This window comes from Dreissena polymorpha, chromosome 1 (genome assembly GCF_020536995.1).
Source record: "Dreissena polymorpha isolate Duluth1 chromosome 1, UMN_Dpol_1.0, whole genome shotgun sequence".
In the NCBI taxonomy this organism is placed as follows: Eukaryota; Metazoa; Mollusca; class Bivalvia; order Myida; family Dreissenidae; genus Dreissena; species Dreissena polymorpha.
In genome coordinates, this window is record NC_068355.1 from 71117038 (window position 1) to 71144515 (window position 27478).

At 34.8% G+C, this 27478-nt stretch overlaps 1 protein-coding gene across 1 annotated transcript; it reads left to right on the top strand.

The window, feature by feature from the left end:
- The first annotated feature begins 5370 nt into the window (after positions 1 to 5370).
- On the top strand, positions 5371 to 27062 carry LOC127866355 (putative ammonium transporter 1). Its single transcript, XM_052406834.1, has 11 exons — positions 5371 to 5428; positions 12138 to 12227; positions 12476 to 12703; positions 18692 to 18804; positions 22399 to 22536; positions 23892 to 24125; positions 24567 to 24705; positions 25087 to 25181; positions 25556 to 25682; positions 26277 to 26414; positions 26705 to 27062. Exons 1-11 carry the CDS (start codon positions 5386 to 5388, stop codon positions 26854 to 26856), a joined length of 1497 nt encoding a protein of 498 aa, XP_052262794.1. The 5' UTR covers positions 5371 to 5385; the 3' UTR covers positions 26857 to 27062.
- The last annotated feature ends 416 nt before the right edge of the window (positions 27063 to 27478 follow it).

The following is a 27478-nucleotide window of genomic DNA, read 5'->3' on the forward strand; positions in this document are numbered from 1 at the left end:
ATGAAAATATTAATTAATGATAAGCTACATATCAAAGGCAATTTGATGTACTTAATGACATTGTTAATCATATTGAGGATGTAGTGAAAACTGTCGGAATCATCTCCCATAGATATAAATCTTCACGTAGTGACATTTGCGTAATTTTATCGTAAATATATGGTGTTCACAAACCTGGATCAAACATCTTTAATAAAAACCGATGGAATACCAGCAAAGTGATCTGTGCTAAGTTTTGCAACATTAAAAAAAAACTTAAGCAATCATCAACATTTTTACTTTTCGATCAAGAACAAACAACAACAATTATTCAATAACTGATGCAATATCAAACCAGATTCAAGAGAGAATACGCTTATGCAAAATCTCAACAAAAACGACTGTAGGTACACTTAAAGTGTTAATGGAAGTAAGAAGTGAATGAACCATTTCGATAGTTCCTCAATTTTTTAAAAGTCGCCAAGTGAGGTGGAAATGTCGGATAACCGGACATATACCGAAGAGACATTGTACTATGGAAAGTCTTGACTGTATTATCTGTACAATATTATTAGTGCTGTGTCCAAATAGTAATATATTTAGTAAAATTGTTCATATATTTAGTCATTATGTCATTATAAAGGGTGCATTTGTCAATACAGTGTGTACAACAATTAATATATTGATTCAACGAACCAATATATTATGTCGATAAAACCTTATCTTAAGTCAATAAATTATCTTTATTAAGTGCAATTTATTATATAACCAGCCTTGTATTGATTTAACACACAAGTATTTTGTGCCGTTGTGACATGATATAAAGTCGATAGTCCACAGGTCATTATCTTGTGTGCGTTTGTCGATATAGCATGTCAAACCATTCTTACATTGAGTCAACGAACCACTATATCATGCGGATGTGACTTTACGTTGAGTCAATCTGTCATCATGTGCATGTGTAAATATAATTATGTCAAAACAAGACTATATTGATTCAACAAACCAATATATCATTCCGATGTGACATTATATAACGTTTAAACATCTTTAGATCGTGTGCTTTCGTTGAATCAATATAAGGATTGTATGACATAATGTATTTACAAATACACACAATACAATGACATATTTACTTATTATATTGACAAGGTGACTTAATGTTTTGCTATTAGGACACACAAATATTGATTTTATACTTATTAGACAGTAAATGCTTTCCTTATTCCACCCAAGACATATGCCACTAACAATCTTTTTACACAGAGAACACGTTTTGTCATCTAAATGAGTGTTTTATGTTTTACAAAATTAGGTACCTTCTGATGATACGGATCGAATAAAGTGTTCAGGAAGTTGAAAGTTGTGTATTTGAATGAAATATACCGACAGCGAATTAACCGCTAACATTGCTAAATCAGTTATATGCAGGTTGACTAGCATTATATTTAAAAAAAAAAAACAGATTGATTGTAACGTTCGATTTTATAATATCAGAATTTATGGAGAAAAATGTTTTAAAAGCGGCGTCACATTATGCTTACAAATTTAAAGAATTTTCTTACATAAAGACTTACGTCATTGCGCTTCTAACAAGACTCTAACAAAGCTTTTTCGCCTTTAATGTCATGGTTTTAAGATGTTGCAATAAGTGGATACATGAATTGCCACTTTTCATCTCTATGATAAAAAAGCAAACTGACCAATAGAATACTATTATTTTATGCTTTCCGGTGGTTTATAGAGAAATATCAGTGAAATAAAACTGGTATTCCACTGTTTTAAACAGTGAAAAATAACAGTGAAAAATATCGATATTTGTCACTGTTTTACTGTGAAATGACGTCATTTTTTCAACGAAATGACGTCATAAATTCAGCGAAAGTATCCAGTTTAACTCATTTACAATGTAAATAAACGGTGAAAAAAGCATAAAATAAAAAGAAAATTTGTTGGATTCGGTGGAATATCGATTTTATTTCACGAGTGATCATAGAAAACAATATTTTCACGAGTGGCGCATTGTTGGAATCGATGGAATATCGATTTTAATTCACTCGTGATCATAAACAATACATATTCAACGCCAAATCTTTTTGGAATAGTGGATCACTTCTAATGGTAACGCATTTAAACCCCATGGCCTACACAATGTTGTATTATACATTGTGTGTGATATAATCATTTTTTTCAAAATTATACCGATTATTATATTTACAATATTTATAGAAAAAAACACATCTATAAACAAGTCTCTTACTAAAATTTGTGAAGATCCACGAAAAAAAAGATTGCTGACTGCATGCAAATTGTATCATGCGTTTACTTAGCACTAGACACGTATATGATGTGGGTATACTGAAATCACATTGTCCGAACGGCCGTTCTTTCGGACTTCCAGAGAAATCAAAATAGAACTGAATAGTTGAATATATATATATTAAATTTAAACGGAACAGTTATTGCAGACACCTTCTGGTGGTTTCGTGCGTATTATTCATAGCACGACTGTTAGTACACTCCGCATATTTCTCTTGGTTCAGCTGTGTATTATTATAAAGTGTTAATGCCCACGCTTTCAACTGAAAACTGCCCATATGAATCGGATGTGAAGGCTGAGTGGCCACGATAATAATATTGAGACACATCCTTAAAAAACTCTATCAGGACTCTAACAACACATTTCTCGGATGTGTTTTATTTCGGGAATACAATGGATATAGTCTTACCTTAACGTTCAGGACGCGTTTTTTATTCAAGGTAAATTTGTTTCGCAAAATACTTGACTGAAAGAGACAAAAGCTGACCCCAAGATTTTAGTTTCGGAAGGACATTTTATCGATTATATACGCATTGTATTTACAGATGAACTTTTAAGTGCGATACATTGAAATGACCTAACAAATTAACGGAATTCATAATGCGCAATAGTGTACCGTAGCAGTAAACTGAAAAAAAAACTATACGAGAATTGCGGAGGACTTTAAGAAGAACTTATTAAATATCAATAATATTTAAATATGACGTTCAACTTTCTTGATAAATACATGTATCCTGGTACACTTAGATCAAAGTAAGTTAAAAATATGATATCCTATCGGTTCAAAAAAGGTCACGTATATCTCTATTTATCACTATTAAATAATTGACTATTAAATAGCTATAATAAAAAAATTATATAACCACATTGTATTCGTCGAAAGTAAAAGTAAATCTTGTTCGAAACTTACTTCTCGGTCCTTGCTAATGGTACGGCAGTTCTATGTCACACAATACTTGTTAATCTGTTTGGCCAAAGTTGACATTATTTATACATTGAAGATCCTACAACAATACTCATATCTTCATGTTCGAAGATGCTTAGAAAGAAAAACAAAGTATTATATGGTTTTTCTCACTTGCTGTATAAAGACTTGCATGTTTACGGACATATTTGGCTATGTACGGCAAAATGAACAATGCGTTGAGACAGAAAAGCTCCAATTATAGAGTTATATTTTCTTCATAATAGTGATAGGTTGACATGTTTGAAAAGTGTAAGATATGAAGAGAAAGGTTTTGAAAGAGAAGAAAGAAGAGAAGACGTTTGTGAAGACCTGTTTAGTTCGAACGTGATAGAAGGAAAAGTTTTTCATTCGTTCTGTAGCATATTTACGTATCGCATCGCTTACAACATGTATTTATAATAAATTTGTGAACTGCGTCAGCTATTTAAGTATTGGTATAGTAGTCACTTGTTTCTTCTTCATATAGAATAGTTTCAATGCATGGGACAGAATAAATTGATATTATGTTAATAAGTTCACCATGAATATGTATATACTGAAAGCATTCAAGAAAGAAGTATGACGTAGTTTCGTCAAGTCCACAGAGACATAGAGTCGATGTAATTATGTTGCTTCTGTAAAGGTGATTATAGGGCGCTACAATTTGTTCTCACGCGTATTTAACATTTGAGAGCGTCTTTCGCCATATGAAAATAAGGTATTTGAGATCTGTCGATCGCTGTTAGCATTTTAAAGGAATGGAACGTTTCAGCATTTTTAATGTCTTCGGAAAGACGATTCCAGTCGGATACAGCATATGGTAGGAAAGAACTTGAATACAGTGATATTCTGGCTTGAATTGTTTGTTAATGTGATGAAATTCTTAGAGAGTAATTGTAACGTGAAACAACGGTTAGAGGAAAGAGAGATTGCACGTAGTTTGGGACATTGGTGGAATTCATTTTAAACATTAATATTTATTTGTGCTTGCGTCCTCATTGACTGATTGTTTCCAACTCTAGCTCATTTAAAAGGTCTTCTTATGACTTAACCTATGCATCCAGATGTTTTTCACGCGGCTTCAATATTGATTTTTTCAAGTTCATCTTTTTCATATTGTGTACTATGATCAAAAACAGTTGCTGAATATTCAAACATTGGTCTTATTAAAGAAACGTATATTTTCTGGAGAGTTTTTTCTATCAAGAATTGTTGTTAATCGATGCATTATATGGACTCGTTTCAAAAATCCAGGAATAAGTGAATAGTATAAACTTTATTTGTATAATGTATATATTTAAACAAATGTACTATAAATACCATACACATATCACTTAAAATAAGTTGTAAAGGTAGTAGACTTGTTGTTCGCCAAACTTAAATATGCTCAAAGGCATTCAACTATGTAGTAGTTGATATCGACCCCAGCCGTGTTTATTTATTGCACGAATAATTGCATGAGTATATAAATATGTTCGTTTTATTAATGAAAAGGTATTCTTTAATTACCAATTTGTAATACAACTGTTGACAGGTTTTTTCTTATTAAACTTTTGATATGTTTTGTAGAATGTAATCATAAAATATTATTTATCCTTACACATTAACATAATATAATTTCCATGCTCGAACGAAATAATGGATTTATTACATTCAAGATTGGTACAGTATACAACTGGTTAGATTCCTTAGCCGTAGTCATTATCTGCTTGCTGGTTTATCTAGGAGAATCGATTCTCACCAATAAGATTGCTTACGCTATTTCTCGAAAGAGTGGGTAACTATCTTCATGAGTATATTATTCCTTGTGAAACCATATTTATGTCTTGATTTTAATAATGAATAGTGCTGTTGAATGGTTAGGTGCATTGGTTAAGGGATGTGAATTTAAGAGATCCACTTATTGTTTAATGGCTTGTATTTTAAAGTTTTTCCGATGTATTGTTTCACTCTCTTTTAGTTGAAATCAACATATTTAATGTGTTAGTGTTGCTGCTGAAACATTGTCCTGAGTGAAGCCGTTCCTCTGACAATGGCTATAAACGCAGAGGACGTTGATGCGCTCATCGAAAACAGGACGCGCCACCTAGAGGAGATGATTACGTCACTGGAGGCACGGAACGTCGCCGACGCCGACAATATGGACAACTTCTTTCTACTCATTATGGGGTTCCTGATATACCGTAATTTGTTATGTGTAATAATCGTATTTGAAATATTGGCAATGCATTTTGTTAACGATCAATTTAAAAAATATGTAATGTGGCTTATATCGTCGGAAAATGGACCGATCGCTTGTAAACACAATTTTACAAAGGTGTTGTCGTGTTAGATCTCCCTAAACAATTATTTGAGTAGCGGAATATCAGGTGAGATTCAAATTTATTATGTTCAGCTGAAACAATGACGATCAAAAATGTTCTTGGTTTTGAGATTTAGGCTTAAAATCGGCTTATCTTGATATTGTTTAAAATAAAAGAAAAAAAAACATAGGACCATTAATGCTAAATTGCATTTGTCGTCTCACAAATTACTTATTGAAACGTGTAAACACTAGACCATTGTTAGAGATCAACGTTATCGTGTTTTATGCAGCCTATAATAATAATAATAATTTTATTTGCGCACATAACATACCAATACAATCAACAGTCACAATTATTAAAAATTCAGATATAGCACTGATAGTTTCCATCAGAAATCATAATACATATATATATGGTTCATACTCTATAACATTTTATCACACGTATTGGTTAATATTACAAATACATAAGTTAAAGAAATATAAGTGCACTGGATTACCCTCAAAGTTTTGACGATAAATCGTACAAAATTTATTTCCAACGGGGTCCAAATCCGTTGATGGTATCGAAATGATATCGAGAATTAATATCACTCTGTTCTTAAATGTCCGTACTATGCCGATGCTAGAAATACATTGATTCCAAAGTTTATATACCTAGCCCTAATATGTTCAAGTTTATCGAACTTCTTAATAGTTCAAAGAAAAAAGTGTTAAGAAAACAAGCCAAGATTTGTTTAAAAGGCTTTGAAATGAGAGATAATATCGCATATATTCAATATAAATTATGCATCGTTCACAAAGCTATAAAGCTTAGAATAATGTAATACTTGTTGCAATCATTAAACAACGTTTTTACATTATGTGGACGCTAAGTATTAATCTTTATCATCTGACATTCTCACTAAAATACACTTCAACACCGTTATTTCGAACACCGATAATCCGAAGTCACCGTTATTTCGAAGTAGTTTTCGGGTCCCGAGTTTGGTTCTTCTTTGTTTAATGTAAAATTTCATTGTTAATCCGAACTTTGTTAAACCGAAGAAATCGTTAATTCGAAGTGATTCAGTCGGTCCCAACACTATAATTCGCACCGTATTATCAATCTTTAATCCGAAGTCAAAACTGCAAAATACTATGCGTAATTTCACACCTTTGTCGTGGCTCGTCAAAGCCGATAATTACACCTTTGTCGTCTGCGCGAACGCCGGTGTTCAGAGAGACATCGAGTATTAGTAAAAAAAAATGTTAAATAATTTCCGAAAATGTATTAATATGTATGTATGTCTGATAATTTGTGCTATTCATTATATTTTATTTGTTCTGTAATAAGACAAAAATAAAAACAAGAAAAATTATCGTTTTATTCCTCCGTTTGTTACAAGTGGAAATCTATTGCTATCTGACTAGTTTACGCTTTTCAGTAAGCGTGTAACCGAACCATGTGAATTCCACAACGTTTCATTTTTTACAGAATCAAACAAGTCTTCTGTCAAATGTTTATTTCGAATTATCGTTAATCCGAAGTTTTTAACGGTCCCGATGACTTCGAAATAACGGTGCTGAAGTGTATGGTGTATTTCATTCCATTTTAAATTTGTTCATTCTTCGAAATAAAGTATGTTTTGTATTTAATCGATCGCATGCTGTTATTGCACAGGTATGTTTATGACGATGGGCTTTATATATGCTAAAGTCAAAATTAACTATTAGGTTCTGTTCTGTTCTGTTCTTAAGAATGTTTCGTATTAAATATTTGCCAGACTGGCAAAGTTCACCATGCCAATTAAATGCGCAGTTCATATTGAAAAGCATGCATACTCGACGGACTAGTTTTAACATCATGTGTGTGATATATGAACTCGACTAGTTTCAACATCATGTGTGTGTGTGATATATGAAGAGATACTTCCGGCCTCGACTGGGATATTAATCCCACAGTTTTCTAAGTTCAAAGTAAAAAAGATTGCTCTGAAAGATTCGTCTTAAATCGACAGATCTTTGTGGAAAATCAACACCGATGCTGAATCGTTCAGTAATAGCGCAAAAAAGCTACCGGTACTTGTTTAGTACATGAAGTTTCCAGAAATTCTCGTTAATTTCCTTACATAACTAATGCATGATTGAGAAATTAAAAGGTAGACATAATGCCCTAAACATTAACTGCTCGTTTGATTAGGTCAGTCGTCGAAATGTATCGACACTGCGCGAGTACAATAAAGGGGCGTTGCAGAATATCCATATATCGAGGATATTTAAACCATGTAACCGTACACATTCTAGTATACATTTGTTGTTTATCTACATGTTTACATGTAAATTTCGGAACTGTTTTCTGTCTGCAAATTTATATCAAAAGAAAGGAGATTCGTATCAAAAGATGTTGTTTTCTAATGGTTTATATGATCTTTTTGCTGAAATTATTTTATTGGATAACTAAAAAAAAAACACAATTGAATATCTTTCTTTTACAGGAAATAATTATTAAGGACAATTTTTTGCATACAGGGGTATCGGTTTCGAAGGTAAATATCTAGCTTTTATTTAAGTTAAATTGTGTCGTGTTCTGAGAAAACAGGGCATAATGCATGTGCGTAAAGTGTCGTCCCAGATTAGCCTGTGCAGTCCGCACAGGCTAATCAGGGACAACACTTTCCGCTTTTATGGTATTTTTAGTTTCAAGGAAGTACCTCCTTATCGAAAATCAAGTTTAGGCGAAAAGTGTCGTCCCAGATTAGCCTGTGCGGACTGCACGGGCTAATCTGGGATGACACTACGCACATGCATTAAAGCCACGCAACCTGAAATGAAATACATGACATAGTTAATTTAAGTATAAATTAGAAACATATTTTATCTATGCCAATTAGAATATATCTGGTGGTTACAAGGTAGAAATTCGTCTCTTTTGCGCTTTAAAAATTATAAAATAATCGCGTTTGTCGAAACTGACGTATACGTCTAGAAATCCTACTTTCGGTTTTAAATGCGGAACCGTTTGAAAAATAATAAATAACATGCTAACTAGGCTATATATTTAATTTTATCTATCTCAGTTAGAATATATCTGGTGGTTACAAGGTAGAAATCCGTTTTTTTTTTGGCGCTTTAAAACTTAAAACTAATCTCGTGTGTCGAAATGGACGTATAAGTATATAAATCCAACTTTCGGTTTTAAAATTAAAAAAAATATAAATTACTTGCTAACTATGCTATCGATTTAATGACAATATTGCACACTTTCAAATTGCATCTATATGTATTGATTAGCATGCACTTCATTTCAAGTTGTGTGGCTTTAAGCCCAGTTTTCTCAGAACAAGGCTCAATTGGTTAACGTTTGGAATTTGAATACATTGTATCGTTGATTTACCATCAATGAAATAGGATGGTTTTTGTTCTTTTTTGTGAATAAATTCCCGACATTCTGTACTTAAGTTGGATGCATTGTATTAAGTAAAATATGTCTAGGGGCAAGAACTAGATTTTATTTCTTCAAATGATAGTTCGGTGCCCTGAACATATTTTGTAATATTGTTTTATAAATAATAATATAAAATGTAATGTTGTTTTATAATGTGTAAACTATAAAAAAAATACATTGAAGAAGTTTGACAAACTTCTATTATTTAGAACTTTAAAAAAAAACGTTCAAATGTGGGTGAAATGAAGAATATTTATCGGTTTTAAGGTCGAAAAAAACTCGATTTCAAAACATCTATCTAATGTTTTGCATTTTATTGTCAACGTTTGTTTTCATTGAATAGAAATGTGTGCACTAAAGCTTACGAACTTCCAAAATGATGCCAGTTTAAGCTTTTATTGGTGTTTTAATTAAGCTTTGAAACAAGTAGAATATCGGTAATTTTAATGCAAAATGGCGTGTTATGTTATGTCGAGTAAAATCAAAACAAGGCCGATAATCATAATTTTCATTTTAGTGTTTTCATTTAATACAATTTGTTGTTCTACAGTTAAGACACTTCCGAAATGATGTCAGTTTAAACTTTTATTGGCGATTTAATGTGGGTTTGCATGTTGCGTTGCTGTAAATTAAATCTAGACCCTATCGTTAAAACTATATTTTTCACATTTTTATGTATTATTTCAAACAAATTAAAAGAAAAATCATTGAAAAAAAAATATCACAACCCCTTAAGTGCAATGTGATATAAATCCTTATTCAACAATCACACAGAAGTAAAATACAAATAAGTCATTTATTTTTATATTCTTTTTATATTCGTGATAGCAAATAATTGTTATTGGTTTGATTCTCAAGCCAATAAGCAGGAAAGGGCGATCTGAAAATACGAACCAGTGAAACAAAGTACATTACGAAATCAGGTTGAGTTAGCGGCTATGGGTACTTTTAACTCATTTATGCCTAGTGGACTCTCCCGTCCTTTTAAATTTGATCAATTTATTTCCAAAATTAGGGATGCCTAGTATACTTATTAATATATTAAGACTATTTCTTACAGAAATTTCTTTAATTATGCGGCGTCTCATCTGGGTCTACGCTGTTTGCCAAGGCCTTTTTTCTAGACGCTAGGCATAAATGCGTTAAATTGGTAAAAACCTTGTTATTATACTAAATTTACTGTACCTACACAGACTACTATTCATACTTTTATGATATATGAGATGCTAGGTGGCCAAGTAAGTAGAACATTCGCTCCTTCATTTGACGGTATTTGCCAATCATAGTTTCCCCATTTGTATTCGTTTATAGTAAAAAAAACATACTTTTATGAAATATGAGATGCTAGGTGGCCAATTAAGAAGAACATTCTCTCCTTCATTGACGGTATTTGCCAATCATAGTTTCCCAATTTGTATTTGTTTATAGTAAAAACAAATGTTGACTTGTTGGTTAACTTATAAAAGTGCTCAATAATGAAGAAATCTTTGAAAATTATTTTAATTCACGGATTAGTAGTGCTTGTTTATTGTTGACTGATGCTCCGAAAAGGTTTTCTGTATACTTTTAAAAATATGAAATCCCACCGTTGATTTTGTTTGATGATCAGTGGCGTTCAACAAAATGATCGCGGATGTACAGCAGTAGCTGGTCAATTAAATGACAGAAAAGGTCGTCACATTTCTTAAAAAAATATATTAAAAATGCATAAGATTATGTGTTAATTTTTCTATGGTTGTTCTTGTAGTGTGTGTTTCGTTGATATGTCTACATGAGGGTTTGGTGTTACTTTGATCTTGTTTTACCGGTAAATGCAGTTTGTGTTTGATTGTAAAAGGATTTGTATTAGAAGAATGAAATCCATGAAACGCATTTCATCCTTGATAATACAAGGAAAACTGAGGTTTAATCCCTTGAGACGACTTATGTTCCCTGGAAATTGCATATTCATTGAAAACTATACGGGCATGACAGTCGATACAGATTTTACATTAATTGGCAAGAGAACATCATAAATTGCCGTCACACGGAAATTAAATCTATAGAGGATTGTGGCTAGGGCTTGATTATTGATAACTTTTTGATGCAACTGTCACACTTCGTTTGACCTTGCTTGATACACAAGAGGGAAGCCAATAAGCCAAATGTATTATATATATATGTGTGTGTGTATATATATATATGCTATAATAAAAACAAGGAGTGCAACTTCATTTGCCTTAACACTACTCCATCTTTACTGTTAACCATGTAACTCGAACAATTTTTAACGAATCAACAACACACACACTTGTTTTTGAAAGCTAATAACATAATTTATCAGGAAAAATTTACATCCGTACCATTGATCCAGCAGTATTTAACATAGAGATTTTCCACTTTAAAGAGCTAAAAGTCGATCACTTTAGAGAGGTAAAACTCAATAACAAAGTCATTAAACGGTAGATAAACAACGTGAAGTGTCTGGGTTGTTACATCGTGGGTATGAGAAAATCTGAAAAACAACTGACGCGGAAACCTATTTAATAAAGGCAACCTGAGAAACACATAAGAAATCTATATGCGGAAACTAAAACCAAAACATGCTAGAGCAATTTAACCCATTTATGCATAGCGTCTAGAAAAAAGGCTTTGGCAAACAGCGTAGACCCAGATGAGATGCCACATGATGCGGCGTCTCATCGGGTCTGTGCTGTTTGCTTAAAGGAATTTCTGTAAGAAATATTCTAAATATAGAAATAAATATACTAGACATCCCAACTGTTGGAAATAAATTGATCCAATTTAGAAGGAAGGGGGGGGGGCCACTATAAATAGATGGGTTAACCAACAATTCCCCCCAAAAAACCTGCTTGCACTAACGGATATCCGCTATAACCACAATAAGTCCATTTGATTGGCTATTCATGACAACGTTTACAAAACGCGAGTGTTTCCAACGTCGAAGACATGTTTGTGTATGTTTGTGTATTTGAATTAGTGTAACGTTAGTTGTTTTAAGATTCCAAAGTTTGTGCAATGCCTTCGTGGTTTTAACGGGTTTTTGAGGATTCCACAAAACACTCTGGATCAGTATAAAATTAAACATACATCAATACTTCAGAGAATTCTGGAGATAGTCTATGTATAACGATTGACAAGAAACCGTGTTCTATTTCAGTGATGCAGGCGGGGTTCGCATTCCTCGAGGCAGGAGCGGTGCGTTCCAAGAACACCGTCAACATCCTCATCAAGAACGCGCTAGACACATGTGAGTGAATGGGAGATGTAAACGACGTGATTAGCTTTGCTGATCCTTTTTGAAAATATATTTGTTCCTTCTAGCAATAATTAACAGGCCTAAGTAAACTGCAATAATAGCATCCATTTTCGCGAGCAGCATTGCATACATATTTGCCTATATAACAGTTAACATATGTTAATGTTCACAAGTTGAAGACGTACACGTACACCATTATGTCGCAACATAAATAGTGTGTTTCCCTTGATGTCTTTCAGTTTTTGGAGGGATTTCTTATTGGATTATGGGCTATGCGTTTGCATTCGGAAAGGGCAACAGTTTCATTGGCTTCACCCACTTTGCCCACAGCGGCCTTCCGGAAACCAAATACGCGCACTGGTTCTTCCAGTTTGTGTTCGCGGCGACCGCGTCCACCATTGTTTCTGGCGCGATTGCAGAGCGCTGCGACTTCATTGCATACACGATATACAGCGTTCTTATCACAGGTACTGTATATTTTGCTGATATTTGAACGAATAAATGATATACTCTTCATGGTTAAGTTATTTGTATTGTTGATGCAGTTGTGTATGAATTAGAGGGACATTCGGAGTATATAGTGTTCACCCGTCCATCTTTCATGCTTGTTTTGCGTAGATAGCTCGAAAAGTGGTTCAGCATTTGAAGGGGCCTTTTCACAGATTTGACATGTATTGAAGTTTTTCATTCAATTATTTATATTGATTTATGTTAACAAGAAAAAGTAACCCTCAACTGGGCTCGAACCACTCTCATCGGGAGTAAAAGTCTCTCGCTTAGACCACTCGGCCATCCGCGCTCATACAATGAGTGATGTCTGTTATGCTTTATATAAGCAATCCTCGTAGAATCCCAAAATATAACGTAAACAACAGAACTCTCCAAATTATTCAATAGTTTCGCGTTGCAACGCTTTATAATTTTAAGGTTTTTAAAACGCGAAAAGATGCATGTAATAGATATTTTAGAGCATGGTAAATCTTCAGTATTACTGTTTCCTCACTAATAACATAAAAACAACGAATATTTGCGAATCTTAAACAATTTGATTTTTTAATTTTGTCTATTTACCAAAACGTGAAAAGGCCCCCTTTAAACTTAGCAAGTATGTAAACTTATATAGAGATTTTAGATGAAATGCATTAACCGTGAAGAGATTGTAAATACTAAGTATTATTTTATAGAAAAACAAGTATTACACAGTCGCCAATATGTTCAGACATATTTCCACTCTTATATTTGTTTTGAGGGGAGCATTACTTTTATGTGCGTGCCATAAGCCTAGATTCGTTCTGGTCGAGTTGTTTCGGTTCATTGAAATAGACACATTATGTAAGGTTGCCGACGCCACAAACTTGTTAAGTCTGTTAAGTCTGTTAGCCAGGAACCGGTTTATTGTTATTTATATTCCTGACATTTAAAAAGTGTTTTAATTAAACATTTAATTATTATGATCAATTAAGAATATGTTTTAAATGGGACGCTGTACATGCGATTTACATTTATGCCAAATACATCTTTAGTATTATTAGTATTATTACATGTATGCCAGTGTCAAAGATTCTTTAAGCAGTGGATAAATTTTTTGAATGATGTACATCGCATACCTCAGGCCAGATAACCGTTGAATACAGCTTGAATATAGGTGACTTTATTAAATGGACTTTAAGGGAATACCTAACGATCTAATATTTTCATATTCACGTATGAAAAGCACACAAAAAATCACAGGTCCCGACATTAAACAGATTTAAAAATATTCGGCAATTTCTACCATTAAGTATTATTTAAATGATAATCACCTGCGTTGTCCTTTTTTCATTTAGATTACCCTGTACATATATTACTGTGGTAAAGGTTGTCAATAAATCATGTTCAGCGCACTGTTAAGTTACATTGTAAGATTCACTGTGATCAATACACAAATGTCTATGGGTTGAATTACGTATCAAGGGTAGGCGCCTTTTATTTGGATCTTCCTATAGACCGCCTAACTCTTGTCCTTTTTTACTAGAATGCATAAACGATTCGATCTCACTAGCCGTTGACACAGGTATTGAAAACATTGGTATCACAGGTGAGTTTAACCTCGACATGAATAAACCACAGTGTAGGATCAAAATAGACTCCCTTCTTTTACAGTACAATCTCACACAGGTTAGTAACGAACCAACTCATTTCACTGAAACCTCGAATTCTCTTCTTGACCTTTTTATGTTAATATCCCCATTGACAGTAATAAAAAGTGGCGTCGGAGAACCTTTTCTTGACAAACACATTCGGTTTCATTGTCCAGTCTACTGCGTCATGAACTTCATCAGAAAAGTTGGGACAAATTTTAAACGTTAAATATGGAAATACAAAGATGGGGACTGCACTAAACTAAGACAACTTGTGCAGAACTTTGATTTGAATAATTGCTGCGATAATAATATTGACATATATACCTCAAATTTCACACGTCAATTTATCTGTTTCTGCGAAGCTACTTTCCCATCCAAAACATTTACAATAAGAACAGCTGATCCTCCATGGCTACATAATAATATTCGAAAAGAAGTCCGACGCAGCCAAAGAGCATACAAAAAGGCCAAGACTACCAATTCAGACCATCATTGGTACATTTATCGCCAGCAACGTAATATTGTCAATTATCTTGTAAAATCAGCAAAAAAGTTCACTTTGATAATCTTGCTAAACAAATACCTGAAAATCATCACTCCTCATCTGACTTCTGGAAAATAATAAAAAATCACAAATAAAAACACCTCACATAACGAGTTCCCTTCCTTAATTCACAATGGTACCATACATGAGTCATCTCTTGATGACTTTAAATATCTTAATTTCCTTTTTCAAATCTCAATCTACTTTAACTATACCCGGTACGCATTTGCACAACTTACATTCCCAAGTGCCTGATTGTCCCGTCTTTCAAGATCTCATCATTTCCCGTCAAGATGTTTTAGATTCCATACGAGTAATGAAAACGGGAAAGGCATCAGGACCAGATAAAATAAATTGCATTTGAGGTTGCAGGTCCACTACAAAATCTTTTCAATTGTTCCATCAGTTTTGGTAGAGTCTCACGGAGCTAGAAAGAAGCAATTGTTTGTTCACTTCACAAAAAGTCTGAACCTCAGGATGTTGGGAATTATCGACCGATCTCCCTTTTAAGCGTTTTTAAGTAAATGTCTGGAGAGAATTCTCCATAAATTTATTTAAAGGCTACCGATTTTATAACCCCATTTCAATCAGGTTTCATACCAAAAGATTCCACTGTCAACCAATTAGTCTCGGTAAGTCACACCTTTATTAAAGCTGTTGACGAAGGTAAAAAGTTAGAGCCGTATTTTGTGACATTTCCAAGGCATTTGATAGAGTATGGCACGAAGTACTTATTCACAAGCTCCGACTAAGTGGTATCTCTTGAAATCTTCTATCTTGGTTAAAAGACTACCTACATGAGAGGATCCAGTGTGTTGTAATCCCTGGCTGCCAATCTGACCCATTACCCATAAATGCTGGTGTTCCTCAAGGGTCTATAATCGTCGACAACCCGATTGATGCAGCTAAACATCTTAACTCTGATCTTGCAAAAATCCATTCTTGGGCTGATAAGTGGTTAGTTTCTTTCAATCTATCAAAGCCCGAATCCTTAGTAATGTCTAGAAAAGTCAACCGTCCAATCCCCCTCTTTTGCTCAACGACTGCCAAATCACTGAGGTTTCGTCTCATAAACATCTCGGCTTATTTTTTTTTGATTCCTGTTCCTGGCACGACCATATTGAATTTGTCAAGAAGAAAGCATGGCAGAGAATTAATTTCATGCAAACGTTTAAATTTACGCTCAATAGAAAGTCCCTTCTAGTGATATACACAACATTTATCAGAGCAATTCTCGAATATGCTGATGTAGTCTGGTACAACATGACTACACACTATGAAATTGAACTTTAAAAAATTCAACACGGCGCAGCAAGAATAATCAGTGGGGAAACGAATGTATAGCATCTTTGCAGAATCTAATCGAATATAATGAAACGGCTCTCAAACCATTAAAAAATAGGAGAACAAAACATAAACTTACTAATTTCTATAAAATATATAATTCAATATCACTCCCCCCCCCCCTATTTGTGTACACTGATCCCCTCTAGCGTTGGAGAAAGATCGGCTTATTCACTTCGCAATTCTAACAATATTCGCAGCATTCAATGTAAATCACAACTTTTTTCACGATCTTTCACTACCATCAACTTTAATCTTATGGGACAATCTGCCGGAAACTGTAAGAACAGGTCCTTCTCAGCTTTCAAATCAAATCTAATTAAAGATCAAAATAATTCCCCAGCATTACTACGATGAAGAGCGAATGCATTGTAGGAGCTTAAATGAACATTTGTACGCAAACAATATTTTATAAAGTACATATGGGCAATGTGGTGAGATTGAAGATACATATAATTTTTTCTTTAATTGCCCCATTTATACTGTATACAGAATTATCCTTTTTGACAATATGTCAAGTTGTCAACCCATAACTTTGCAACTACTTCTTTTTGGTGTTAAAGACGGCTCATACGAAGTAAATTCATTTATATTCAAACATGTTCAGTCTTTAATCCGAGGTTGTCATATATTCTTATCCTACTTCATCTCAGGAACAAACCATTCCTGCCCACGATGCCCCGTCCCGCAACTACTTCTTTTCTTATAGCAACTTCTCTTATTCGAACTCTACTCTTACACTTCTTTCCCTTTCCTTCTCAACCTATTAGCTTTTTTTGCTATCTATATTTCCCTGTCATATGATTTGTATTACAACATATATATATAAAATCCATTTCTAAACGGTATTCAAATACCAATCACTTAACTATATTTTCGTAATTTTGTCATTTGTATAAGTTGTTGTTACACGTTTGGTTGTTTACACCATAAAAGCAGCGCTTCTAACTGACAAAAGAGAGACATAGCATTAGCCTCGAGCTTTTTGCTCAATTGTGTCAAATTGTATCCTACAGCCTTTATGTTATGCAATACTGCTGTGCCATAACACATACATAAACAAACTCGATGGATATTTATGTTTGCTCTTTATTCAGTTGTTAACATAAAGTTTCCAAGTCCATATACCGCTTTAAATTAGTTGTTAATGCAATGCTTCCAAATCCATGTAATTCTCTAAGTAACTACAATATTTCCGAGACATGACAAAATCAAAGTTTATCCACCCAGACAGGACCTCACCCCACCCCACCTGGGGTTGGGTTCTGAAGGTAAACCTCTAGCGTACCTCTTATGTGTTAAATCCTCATTGTTTTGAGTGTCCAAAACGCATTGCCTATATACATGTATCGTTACATAAACATGTCAACTTGATGGGTCAAACCAATTAGTTGAAATGCATATACGGGCGCATTTATCATCTTGGCAAGTGCACATACACGACTACAAACATCCATTTATCATGATCTTAAAATTTAAACGGACTTAACCCATTTTCAAGCGTACCTCAGTTGTCAACAAATTAATGAGTTCCGGCCATACTGACGTAAACCAGGGCATGCATTATTGCGCACAAGATAATCCGGTATGGATCAATTATGCAACACTGCAATTTCTTCATGCTTTTTAAATTGTTCGAAAATAATATGTATGTGTGTATTGTATTGCTTATATGTACTTTCTATTGAACAAAATAAATAGTGTTCAAACCAATACACTAATGTCAAAGTATCTGCAGAAGGCTTTCCGTAGAAGGCTTTCCAGTATTATATATCACATCTTGTTTTCAAAACCTTTATTAACAGGTGGATTATAATTCATCTTTGGAAAAACAGACAAGATTAAAATCTATGCAACATATGATATTAATTCGGCATACTTTTCAATATATTATTGATATGGCAATTTCTTTAAAAAACACTTACGATGGTGTATGATCTCAAAATTACTTTATTGCATTGCTATGCGTTTATGTGCTAAATTTTGTGGTGTTTAACCGACGAACAGGCGCAGGATCAAACATCACACTAAATGTCAACTAATATACATTATTTCATCTCAATTATATAAGAACTTTTCGGCCAAAAAAATTGCTTCTATGGGCATAACCGAGCGGCATCAGCTTGTATTAAATGAAGACTGAAATATTTTATAGAGTTGATGTGACGTGGGGTCAAAAGAGATACATGGGTATTCTGAGGATACTTAAAATCACAGACATTCGTCGATAATATGTACACTTATATTACTTCCAAATGAGTTCAAGAAATCAAGAAACTACTTGATTAGCAAAAGTCGTTAGGAATGTATTTTATGAAGTAACTGAACGGTATAAAACTTTTGCATGTTTGTCCACTATTGATCGTCAATGTTTTATGCATATTTGCTCGAGAGAGAGAGAGAAAGAGCGAGTGTGGTCATGGTTATTGGTACAATTGCTACAGGTTTTATCTATCCCGTGGTCACTCACTGGGTGTGGTCGGCCGAGGGTTGGCTGGCTACCGGTAGGACGTACCAGATAGACGGGGAGGCAGTTACAGTCACATATAGCGTAAGAGTTTCTACAAGTGTTGTTGATTTTGCGAAATGCTTTTACAGCGTCAAGAAGATATAAATTTATTAGCGACACAAAATTTGCTTTGGTGCATAACTTACATTTTTCTTATGGTAAAGGTTACTAGCAAGATACCATTCTTTGTGTTTAAAAGTTAAATATTCAAAATGCAAAACCCGCTATTCAAAGTTCGCATATTTTAATAATTGGTACATGCTATAAACTACCGTCAATTATTCAGGTCCGGTATTCCACATTTTCCGCAATACTTTCCTGAACTTAAGAAAATAATTTCAAAAAGTGTTTGGTTCTGCTTTAAAACAGAAATATTTACATTTTCGCTGATTTGATTTGCGCTGAGAAAATTGTGTGCTTTCTAAATGATTATCGAAATGGCGACAATACTACTTGTAAAATATCAAAGATTCCGTTAAAAAGTAGGTAAGCAATATATATTTTACATTAACATGTGTCTTCGTATTTCTTTATTGGCTGTTTAAACTATTAAGCATTTTACTAATATGTACGCTGATTATTTTACTCACAGGGGGCTAGGTGTTGGTTGTATGGCTGGAGTTTCACTTCGTTATATTGTATTGAATTAAAATGCAACATGCCAAATAAATCAAATATAGTCATAGTATTAAAGGGTTTTAATAAAAACATATTAAATAAATGTCAATACCAACATAAAATGTTACAATGTTACGGATATTTTTTAAATTAGATTTGCACCTTTAGAGTTGTTGATTTGAGGATACGCTATCCGATCGAAGATTAGGAAAATAAAAATCGTGGTTTCGATTTATTTTTTTGGGAATATGTTTAAATAGCTTTTATTGCACCGCTATGATAGAACATATTTACGTATTTGGACAGTTTATTAGACCATGTTATTTCAATATTGATGTCTGTATATTCATAAGAAATGTTTACCGAAAATTCTAAGTTAAATGCATTTCGGTCTTGAATTAATTTCCGAATTAATTTTGCTATACATGTGATGCATGATAACCAAAGAAATACTGCAAAATGTTATGAACAATTAACATACAAAAAATGCAAAATGATAATTTATCTTTATTATGATTAACTATTTATACTATTATAACACAGCATATTCGTCCATTCCGGTATTAAAAATTGTGTCATAAATTTACTTGTCATCGGACTAATTGTAATTTGTTATTGTTTATTGTTCATGGACAAATGTATGTTACAGGCTTAAAAACAAACAACAGGCTAATACAAATGGCACTTTTTTATTTTGCTTCATGTGTTTTTTATTATCTATGTTGTATTATTATTTGCCTATCACAAATATATTTTCCGGCATAACACTTTAACTCCCCATAGTATTAAATATAAAAAAAGCTTTCATTATTAACATTTCTTTGTCCTGATATGTTTATTATCAACAATTATAATATTACTGGACGCTAGTCCTATGCTTCTCCGTGACACGGGGTTATATGTTTTTTATATGTTTTTTTTACTGGTGTTGTTTTAATTATTATAATCTTGCCATTCAATGACGTTAATTCATGACACTTGATTGCCTTAACTACACAATATTAAATACAAAATAACAATAATAGATAATTTAATAAATGATTGATCAAAATAAGTTAGGTGAGAATAAATACCTTGTTGCACATTTCATAAATGTACACCACTTATCGAGAACAGTTTCGTGGTTAAAACATAACTTAAGAAGCCTTCAAAATATTGATTCTACAAAAAGAAAGGAACTAGTCTAAATGTGTCGGAAGTGTTGGAATAAGGCATACATTTTACAAACTCATATCTCATATTTTACGACAACACTTTGATAAAATATTCTTTAGCTTAAGGATGTTTCTTTTAATAAATATTATCGGATGTATATACCGTGAAGCTTTTGATGAATTTGCAGCAGACAAATAAAACGTTTGAACTAGACAATCAACCGGGCCTAAACAGTTTAATGAGTTAGTTTGTAATCCTAAAGAGGATTATGAGGATTGGATCGATTTACGCACATATAGCATTGTTGAAAATTCGATTTGAAATATGTGAACATGTTTTAAAACATTTATATCGTGGTACACATGACATGAAACTTAAACAAATGACGTAAATATCCAACGTAAACCAGACGCTCTTTTCAGACACATAGTTTTTCCCAGACCAAGTTCGTCCACGCTCTTTCATCAAACTCCTGTATCCTTGTCAACATAATGTCGTGTGCTGTGGTTTCCACGATAATCCAATAAGTTTAAGACTGTCAAATTACACACACTAAGTATTGAAAGCTATACCTGGAGCTTTCGTCCGTGTACTACGGACTTCATCATCAGAATGATTTCTACTGTTGGGAAACGTTAACACCGTTAACTTTCGGAGTGAGCGATGTTAACGTAGTGTCCCAGGTGTGCGAGAGTTAGTAGCGGCCCCGTCATTGTTTCGCGCCGGACTTAGTGCACGGATGTAAATAGCCTCCTTGACCCCTCTCTCGAACCAAGATGGCTTACGGTCCAGAGTCATAACGTTTTCCATTGTGATTGTGTGGTCCGGTTTGCAGTCATGTATATGCATTGAGACCTCAGATGATGTTGAACTCGGTCGCCTGTGTTCCATGAATCATGCAGTCAGATATCTTTCAGTTTCAACAATATGGTCCATTAAACACTGTTTCTTTGGATGATCATCACATTTGATATGGTAGATATGGTATGGTGAACAAGTAGTTGTCTTAGGGTTTAATGTGGCTTTATGATGTTGGGTTTATGAAAGGCCCGCTTCAACTGTTCAGAGGTACCTTGGACGTATGGAAGGACGACGTTGCCCTTAGACTCCCTTTCTCTCTGTACCGGACTTGGATTTGCTGGCCTGTTGTATTCCTTTCTTCAGTGCCCATTCCGGATAGTGGCACTTCTTCAAGGCCTGGCTGACGTGCTGCATTTAATTTCTCAGGTCCTATTCTTCTGATATTATTGATTATGCTCTGCCAAAAAGAGTTCTTACTACTGACAGTTTGTGTTCATTCGGATGGTGAAAGTTGAAACTTAGATATTGGTCTGTATGTGTCGGTTTTCTGTAGATAGTGATTTTTAAGCTGCTGTCCGGTCTACTTATAGTATTGATGAAAAGGAAAGCTAGTGAGCCGTTCTGTTCTTTTTCCATCGTGAATTTTATATCAGGGTCAATAGAGTTGATGAGCTCTGTGAACACCTCGACATGTTCAACCTTCTGTTTTGTGTGGGTGTTATGGACGTAACGGAACCACCAGCCTGGTGGGTGTGGGGCTGTGCGGAGAGCCGGTTCCACAACATGCATTTACATCCGTGCACTAAGATCGGCGCTAAACAAGGACGGGGCCGCTACCAACTCTCGCACACCTGGGACAGTACGTTAACATCGCTCACTCCGACAATTAACGGTGTTAACGTTTCCCAACAGTAGATATTCATTCAGCTGATGAAGTCCGTAATACACAAACGAAAGCTCCAGGTATAGCTTTTAATACTTAGTGTGTGTAATTGACAGTCTAAAACTTATAGGATTATAATGTCGTGTAATTGCTGGTAACCCGGAATATTGCTGCTTTTGTCGTAGGACTTTGCCGGAAGTAGTGTGGTGCATATGGTGGGTGGGATCTCGGCGTTCGTTGGCGCCTGGGCGATGGGTCCCCGCATCGGCCGCTTCGATAATCACACTGGGAAACCAATCGAGATTCGGGGACACTCAATCCCGGTGGGTAGCCCGTCTCTGACACGTTGCCTACATCGGTCTATGTTAAGTTGGGTTGAGTAAGTCACCATTAATGCATGTTGTTTGAGTTGTGTGATTATAGCATCAAAAACGCAACGAACAATAGCTTCTTTAGTCTAGTTTGTTAACAGCTGCGAGCCTTTTACTTAAATGTTGTTACGCGGGAAAAAAGTACGTTACGCATGTGTGGCTAGATAATTACATGATTTCCCTTCTTTCAAGGACACTAAACTTTTTCAGAGGTTTTTGTCTCACAATACATGACAAATAGTTTTTACCGATTGTTTTTCATTCATTTATTTCTCTAAATTTCGTGTTATTTGATACATTGAAAAGAATATAGCTTTCCCTAATTAGTATAGATTACAAAGCAGCACATTGTTTTTGATTGTTTGGCATGAATAATATAAACTATTACATGCGAATTAAAGTTTCGCCCGTTAAGACAATCATTAAGGCCATTGTGTAAACGGATGTAAGGAAGAGGGACGAACGCAAGCATTTAACATGCTGAAAAATCCAACAGACTTGAACTTACTTTATTGATGTAGTTTTTATAATTCACCTCATCTTTTCTGATTTTTTTAACAGATCTATATACTGTCTGTAATTACATTTTAGATCTATTCAACTGCAATACAAAGTCAAAGTACCACTAACTATAATTGGAAAGGAACACGTGAATAGCTACCATTATAGAGATTGAATTTCTTTTGAGCATGCGATAATGATTGTCGTTATTTGTTATACGTTCTTTAGAAATGCAAGCAGCTAACGTTGTCTGATAAATCGAAATATAAATCCCTAGATAATAGCAGGTAATGTGAGCCGTGGCTTTATAAACTCGATATAATTACACTGCCGTAAATTTATAATATGGCCGTTAAAGTGTTTTAGTCGTTTTATATTAACGTACGTAGAAAATGAGTGAATACTATGTAGACGTGTATTCAATATTCCTCAATCGCAGATTCTCTTCTTTCCAATTATGCATGTTTACGACGGACCAGACATATTAACGATACACACGTGCGTCGGTGCTGACAAGTTACATTTGATGTACCAGTTTAAGCAGTTAATATTCCGTTGATGATTCTTCTAAATGGAGCCCACTAAGATGGGGTTTCTTCTGATTCAACTCCCAATGTGGAAGATATAATAAGAGTTGATATACGTTGCCCAACTGATTGGGTAATAACGGACTTCTGCACAGAGATTTGACTAGCTTTGAGTATAGCTCTGTATATATGACCGTTTACGCATACGAACTTTTAAGGTTGCGTGACATTCGCAAAACCAGATACATTCAAAGTCGTTGTTTTTCTGTCGTGTTCCAGTTCGCCTCACTGGGTGGTTTCATTTTGGTGTTCGGCTTCTTCGCATTCAACGGCTCTTCACAAGGATCCATTTCTAATCCAGGCGACGGCTCGGCGATAGCGGTGGCGGTCACCAACTCGGTGTTGGCGGCGAGCGGTGGTGCGTTCACCACAATGCTCATGAACAAAACGAAGTTCTTTGGCGACCAGAAGTGGAGCTATCTAACCGCACTGAATGGCTGTCTCACCGGCATGGTAGGACAACTCCAAAAAATACGTTATCAATTGTTTTATCTATGGACTGAAAACCGATGCGAAACAGCTTGCAGTGAAATTCTGTTTTGTTAGTAGCATTAGCAATATTTCTAATAGTAGTTGTGTTCCTTGTAGCCGTAACCGCGTGTGTGGTAGTTGCCAAAATATCAGTAATAGAAGCAGAAGTAGTAGTTCTTACTTTACCTTGTTGAAAATACATGCGTTCATGTAGCCAGTTGACATCCGAGGCAAACAGCTTGCTTCTATTTGGCAAAGATCATTCAAATTAAATTATTCTTCAAACGGCCGATGTTGTAGGCATGTTGAATTTAAAAATGATAGATATCACTTGTTGAACAAAAATGCTTGCTTTCGTTTCAGGCTGCTGTTTATTTTTAAATTCAAAATATAATTTGCCAAAACAACTTCGTACCGTTTAAGGTGGCTATCTGCGCCGGCTGCAACCAGTTCCGGACCTACATTGCCTTTATCACGGGCATCCTGGGCGGCGTCTCCTACATGTGCTTCACTTGGCTTGTGCTCAAGCTCCGCATCGACGATCCACTAGACGCAGCGGCAGGTTACCGGGTGTTTTCGGCGTGTCTTGCAAACAATTATGAAATGAACTTCTCCAGTTCTTTCATTCATTTTAAAATGACTTGTGAATTATCGTTAATGTCATAAAATTTCACTGCACTTTTTTCTTAATTTTACTTCTACGTTAAACAGGTGTGAACTTGTTTAATGCCTTTCAACGGACATGTTCAAATTAGGCTTGAATCGGTACTTTTTAAGAAATGCGAAAATAATTTATTTCATCAAATAATACAGTTCATATGGCATAACGTTTTTTTTCCAATCATTTTGGAGAAAATATCATTTTATAAATCACTGCATTATTTTGAATGTTGTTTACATGCAACATATATCTGCATTGACGGTATTGATGATCTTTATATAGTGCATTTCGGCGGCGGTTTTGTGGGCGTTCTTTCCGTACCCTTCTTCTCCCATCGCTACGGGATAGTGTATCACTGGAACCTCAAATCCGCATACGTGAGTATTATTTTTATTTGTTTAAAATTCGCAAATATTCTCAGTAATTCTGGCATATATGTGAAAGTTTGACAACTGAACCGTCTGATAACGTAGTATTGAAATTATCATTATACACTGGCCTCAGTAACCAGCGATCGTCGGCTCGACATTGTGTCACACTAACACATAGAAAAGCTATCCTTTCTCAGCAAATGTAAAACCTAATTCAGCTTACTAGGCCGACCCATGGTTCAAACAAAAACCAACCGCATATATCGCCCACATATGTCTGGACACGCCTTTGATAACATAGGAGAGAGAATCCCGTTGGGAACAATAAAAATCACTGCATCCAGAAGAAACTAATTAAATCCTTACGGACGTGTTATCAGCATCTTGCCTGGCAGCTAGCGGGTGGTGCATCCATCTTCGCCTGGGTTGCAACATTGTCCTTCATACTGTTCTTCTCTCTCAAGAAACTCCACATCCTCCGCGTACCATTCGAGTACGAGTTGAAAGGTGAGCGCGTTGTGGTGTCGGGTGTTCATAATTACCTTAATGTTCTCCTATCTTGCCCACAAAAATTCTTATATACTCAGACTCAAGTATCGGACTTATAGACACAAAGATGGTTTCGAGACTGTTTCGCATGTATGGCGATTTGGAGCGGCTTTTTCTGCCGTCGATCTACTCATTTTGGCAATATAAAACGAATTGCAAGAGCTATATAAACAGAAAACTTGAAATCGTAATTTGAATTCGTCATTAGTGCAAGACGTATTCATCATTTGAAGCAGCCTCGGCGTTTATGTATCTATACTTAAAAAATCGAACTCCTAAAAAAACGTGTTGTCTTTAATGAGTATGGTCGATATCCAATATTACAGGTCCCTTGTCAACATCTATTCAGGTTTTTCTCACAAAACAGGACCGATAATGTACAGAGCTTTCTCGGATAAAGCTTTCAAACTTTAATGCCACATCCATGGAGTTTCTAATTTACAAATGTGTTGCCCCAGGATATTTCTTCCTAAGCTGTTTCGTTCTATATTTTATTTGATACTTAAAACTCACTTCTCATCGTGCTAAATTACAACTGTATTGCGTTGATAGGCCTGGACATTCCCAAGCATGGCGAAACAGCCTACCCCTCGGAGGCGTACGGTCACGGGTGGGGCGAAAAGGGGGACACCCTAGTTGGACTGGTGAGGGACGCTACCAAAACCTGTCTGAAAGTTATGGGGCCCAACGGTGAGCAAGGACTTGTGGGCGTTTTTTTTTAAATAAAATAATGCTATTATGTAATATAGTTTATTTGTCATGTTTGATTTGAAATTAGATGATTTTAAGGTGAAAGGTTGTGCTTTAAATAACATATTATTAGAGAAGTAGATTTTTTGTGAACCTAAAAAAATGTTATTGAGCGTTATATCACGTTGAGAAGTAGTGCCCTGTGTTGGGGATATAGAAAGTTCATATAAATGAGCTCATGCTTGCAGGCATACTTCCTCTTTATATATAAATATTATTTTGTTATTTAGAAGTCAGAATTAACATTGCGGAGCGGGCACGACCAGGTGAAAGTCCGGAAGTTGATGCAATTCGCAACACAAAAAACGGTCAAGTAAACAAGGGATTTAACAGAAGTGACGATGATGCAGCTACCTGCGGTCCAATGACGTCACATTTATAAACAGTGAAAATTATGTGAGACAAGTACAATTCAAAATAAGTATTTCTTCCGGGCACAAACTGTTCGACTCAATAAGAGCTCATTCCTTTTTGTTATCAGAAAAGAAAAGAAAAATAAACAAGGTTATATTTTCTACATCTCATTCAAACTGAAAAAATATTTTAAGACTCATTAGTATTTAATCCAAATTTTATACTGACATTGACGGTATAACACCTCATGTAATAAACTAGTCTGTATCCCACCTTGTTGAATATACCTGCCGCGTGCACTGACTACTTTTTATTCTACCACTGAATGATTTTTCATAAAAAATCTCTAGAGTCGAGAAAACCTTAGCTTTAAAATTTTACGACCTTCAATCTTTAGATCTAGTCAAGGGACATACTTTTTCGCCATCCGTATAATAAATCAGCTGATTGATGGCGTCATAAAATGACATACTTATTGCGTCATTTTCCAAAATATATGTGATGTCATCTTTTGGTGTACACGAATCTACTCGTAGTATGCGATGTCTGGGATTAAAACATTGAAGACGCGCATTTTTTCGTGTAAATTTATCCTGGATGTAATTATGAAAAAGTGCATATTCTATGGACTACTTACCTCGGATGGAACC

What these genes read in the sequence shown, in the direction of transcription:
- LOC127866355 (XM_052406834.1), top strand. Translation starts at nt 5,386, where the DNA reads ATGGACAACTTCTTTCTACTCATTATGGGGTTCCTGATATACC. An exon ending in TTCGGGGACACTCAATCCCG is followed by an intron (nt 22,537 to 23,891) that starts GTGGGTAGCCCG and finishes GTCGTGTTCCAG; the next exon opens with TTCGCCTCACTGGGTGGTTT. An exon ending in GAAAGTTATGGGGCCCAACG is followed by an intron (nt 26,415 to 26,704) that starts GTGAGCAAGGAC and finishes TTTGTTATTTAG; the next exon opens with AAGTCAGAATTAACATTGCG.